Below are 4,636 nucleotides of genomic sequence, written 5' to 3' on the forward strand. Positions count from 1 at the left end.
AAACTATCATTTGGAATTTCCCGATATGCAAATAAGGCAACATTAATGTATTTATCCCATTCATTCGGATTATCAATACAAATTTTCTTTAGCATATTTTTCAAAGTTCCATTCATACGTTCAACCATTCCGTTACAAGATGCATGATAAGGACTGGTGTAAATGGCTTTGATACATAATAATTTATTAATTTCAGACATAAGATCAGACTTGAATTGAGTGCCACGATCACTAAGGATTTCTTTGGGTATACCAACTCTACAAAATATCTCCATTAATGCCTCCGCTACAGAAACTATCAATATTGCGTAAAGCAACTGCTTCGGGATACCGAGTAGCCATATCTATCACCGTAAGAATATACTTATGACCTTTCTTAGTACAAGGAGTGATAGGACCAATTAGATCAATTGCAATACGTGAAAAAGGTTCATTCACAATGGGCATTGGCACTAAAGGTACTTTCTTTGGTTTACTGCTGAACTTTTGACACGAATGACAAGATTTACAAAATCTATGTATATCTAAGCTTGCCCTCGGCCAATAGAATTTCTGCATGATCTTATCTATAGTCTTACGAGATGAAAAGTGTCCCGCCAACAAAGACTCATGTGCTAACTTCATTATTATATTACGGTACTGAACTGGCACAACTAACTGTAATTTTCCCACATCTTCAGGTTTACTACTTTCAAGACACTTGCGATATATTAAATCTCCAATATTTACGTACTTAACTGTCCGACATTTTAAGGTTACACTTTCTTCGTTATCAAGCAACTTACGGATACTAGCAAGTGAAGGACATTCTTTTTGATACTCACTAAATTCATCAGAATTAAGACCATATTCCTTATCCAAAGATTCAAGATTACTAGACATAGGACGTTCCTTTACTTTATCCTTAGCTTTTGCTCTCGTTACAACATTAACGTTAACGTTACGATCAGAAACAAACTCATCACCGTTTATTAAACTTAAACCTGCATCAACATTATGTTTAAGTCCAGGTATAAGACCAATAATGACATCTGCGCAACGTATGGGGGCAACAATAGCTTTAACTTTACCAGAAAAGAATTTAGATTCAACAATTGTATGCACTGTATTTAGGTACAAAGGTCTACCAAGATAGTCAAACTTTCACTTTTCTGCCACGAGGATAATTTAAAGGTACACTTAGATTCAAAAGACGGCCGACACTCAGGGAGAATTGCTCGTCAGAGGTCTCTAGTGTTACCATGACAAAACAAACAAAGAGTTGCATTTCTTACTACTTCTTAGGAAATAGGCGGAGCCTTATCCAAGCTCAGCGAACGCTTGAAAATATTACAAATCTTGTTGCCATATTTTATGCTGTGGTATTATTTGACATCTCAACTATCCAATACAAATACACAAAACACACACACAGACATTATATATATATATATATATATATATATATATATATATATATATATATATATATATATATATATATATATATATATATATATATATATATATAAATCTAAAATCTGTATAAGCATGTAGAAATTAATGGAGTGGCATAACTTAACAATTCCTTCCGTTAACAGCTACATTAGATTGTTCGGAGATCAGACATTAGTCTAGTTCCAGTTTCATTTATGGCTCGATGCTGTAAAGTATTCATAAAAACGCCATATATGAGTTATACGAGCCTTGAGGACATTCACAGAGAGAGAGAGAGAGAGAGAGAGAGAGAGAGAGAGAGAGAGAGAGAGAGATTACAGTAGTGAATGTAGTAATTGGTCATCATATAAATTGATTTCTAGAGATTCATGCATATCAGGAGAAATTTTCTCTTGATATTGCAATGTTCCCAATAAAAATTATTGTATTATGCTTTCAAAAACTTAGTTTTAGAATGCTAAATTGATTGCTAAATACTTTCATAGTCCTTTAGATATTCATAGATAGGAACATTTTGGAATACATAAGGATACTTTACTGAAAAATATTTCCCAAGTCATTCAGATTCAAGGGGATATGCCATCTCAGTCTTTAGTTCGCAACCCACTTGCCCTTTATTCATAGAAGTTTTTACTTTTCCTTCTCCGCCCGTATTTTTGGCTAAGAACGGTTGGCATTGACATTTAAACTAGAATTTTAAATATATACTGTAAAATCTTTGCTGTGTTGCTAATTCAATCTTTATTACAAGGGCTTTAATTTGCTTGATAATTACTGAGGCCCTATGACAAAATTGGAAATAGTTATCATCGAGTAGAGATAACGGGATTATTTTGTTGGACTTAAATGCTCATCCACATAATGGTAGATTTTGGAACAATAATAGCTGTAATTAGAGAGTCGTTGTCTTATGAGTGTTTGAAGGATTCGTTAGAGAGAATCCTTATACCAACATTTGTCCGGCTCGAAGTTATACTATTTAGTTACTATAGATCATTATGTTCTGTAGTCCTCCATATACCACAAGTTTTCCAATTAATATGCTCATTACGAAAGTACTCTGTAGGATAATTTACCCGTTTGCTTTAAATTCAACCAAGATATCTTCGTTAACTGGAATAATTATAAAGGAATGTGATTGAAATTGTATAAAAAAGGTGAGTGAAATAGTGTTCCAAATGCCTCATTTTCTAATCCAGCTAAGGAATATCTCGTCTTGGCTTCACACAAACTTCAAAAGGTCAAGTGAAGGAGTTTCTTGCTGCTGCTTATGAGAGATTTCTTTTCTTGAGGGATAGTGAGAAACTAGGAACTAAAATTGACGGCCTTAGATGAATACCGGCGAAAAAGGAAATTTTTCTTTAAAGATACCCAGGATGTTTAATAAACGAATGAATATAGAATGAATGAAAGGAACACAAATAGGAACTTGATCATGGAGACTTACGCCTATTTGAATCACGATTATTAGAAGTCAGCGTGATCAAGCTACGTAATTTTCTGAAGATAAAGCTACTAGTAATTACATAATCACTGATAACTTACAGCCAAGGTATTAGTGTAGGAAATCATTTTGTGCTCATGCCCCCTGCGCTTATATTTTTTGGGAAAATTAGAGAATATATTACGGGAAAATTAGTATTTCTTACTTTCATTACAAAATCTTGGGAAATTATGTCGTTCTTAGGACAAGAGACTTTTTTATATGATTTATCAATAAAGCAAATTTCTCAAAGGTTTTGCTAGAATGTAATAGTGGTCTCATTTACCGCAATACAATTCATTTTCGATTCAATAAACTAAATTCTGATTGTATTCAAAGGGCTATGCAGTCATCAGTATTTACTGTTTCCGTCACAGATTATTTATTATGCAAAGTTAATAGTTAACTTTGGTTACTAATCAACCTTAGAACAACCACGGCTATTTATTCGGTTGCTACTAGCTACTACAAATGAACTAATTATGAATTAGGTTAGCAATATTTCATGGAACATTAACGGTTATCAAATTAGATTGAGGCAATGATACAATATTTTACAAGTTGTATCAAGAATTTCTTAACCTCTTTCCACAGCCTCTAAAATACAGATGACTTCCTTGTTTCCTCAAATTCTTCAGTGTCGGACTGCCTGGGGGAGGAGTAATCCCTCCCCCTTCCAACCCCCCCCCCCCCCCTCCTCTTCCCCGCTACCTACCCATCCATTGAAAGTGTCTACTGGGCTCCTCAAAAGAATAGTAAAAATAATTTATATATATATATATATATATATATATATATATATATATATATATATATATATATATATATATATAATGTGTGTGTGTGTGTGTGTGTGTATTTTGTGTATTTGTAGTGAATACTCGAGGGACAAATGATACCACAGTATGAAATATGGCAACTCGATTTATAATATTTTTAAGCGTTCGCTGAGGTTGGACAAGTCTCCGCCCATTTTCTTGAAGGTAGTAAGACCAACTCTTTCTTTGTTTTGTCATGGTAACACTAGAGACCTCTGACGAACGATTCCCCTTGAGTGTCGGCGGACTTTTGAATCTAAGTGTACTAATGTATCTCTAACAACCACGGTATTGCACCCAGTATCAAAAACTATCTCAACTGTCTGGTCAAAAATCTTTCCATCGGTATCAGTTACACAATTATGCAATTTTTCTTCACGGCCAAGTACTACGCCTATTTTCGGCACTACTTTATCAGATTTCTTATTTAATTTGTACACAGGGCAATTAGGACGAATATGACCAACTTCACCACAATGATGACATTTAACATTAGAATCAGATTTAGTTACCGAATTCGAAACTTTAGGAGACTTTGAAATATTATCAGCAACAGGTTTAGCATGAGGTTTAGAGGGAATTTTATCATTACTCTTACGGCATTTCTTCATACCATGAGCAACTAGATATCTATCTGCACTCTCAGCAAGTTGACATGAATTCTGAAGTGACTGTTCTAGCAAAAATGAACGAAGATCATGAGAACAACTAGATAACATTTGATCAAAAATCATAAAATCTCTAACTGATTCATAATTTTTCTCTACATTTGCAAGTTCCAACCACTTATCAAAATATTGTCCCAATTTACAATTGAACTGTACAAAACTTTCGTCAGTATCAATAATAGAATCTCTAAACTTCCTTCGATATACATTGGAATTTATGTGAAAAGCTT

General features: G+C 33.7%; 1 protein-coding gene across 1 annotated transcript in view; it reads right to left on the minus strand.

The window, feature by feature from the left end:
* Positions 1 to 258: 258 nt before the first annotated feature.
* LOC137622468 (uncharacterized) overlaps positions 259 to 4,636 on the minus strand; it is a 4,877-nt gene continuing 499 nt past the window's right edge. Inside the window, exons 1-2 of the mRNA XM_068353074.1 lie at positions 3,959 to 4,636; positions 259 to 1,064 (exon numbers count right to left, since the gene is read on the minus strand). The exon at positions 3,959 to 4,636 is cut by the window's right edge and continues 499 nt beyond it. Coding sequence (XP_068209175.1) covers positions 259 to 1,064; positions 3,959 to 4,636 — 1,484 coding nt within the window. The remainder of the gene's footprint in view (positions 1,065 to 3,958) is intronic.

This window comes from Palaemon carinicauda, chromosome 29 (assembly GCF_036898095.1).
Source record: "Palaemon carinicauda isolate YSFRI2023 chromosome 29, ASM3689809v2, whole genome shotgun sequence".
NCBI classification, from domain to species: domain Eukaryota; kingdom Metazoa; phylum Arthropoda; class Malacostraca; order Decapoda; family Palaemonidae; genus Palaemon; species Palaemon carinicauda.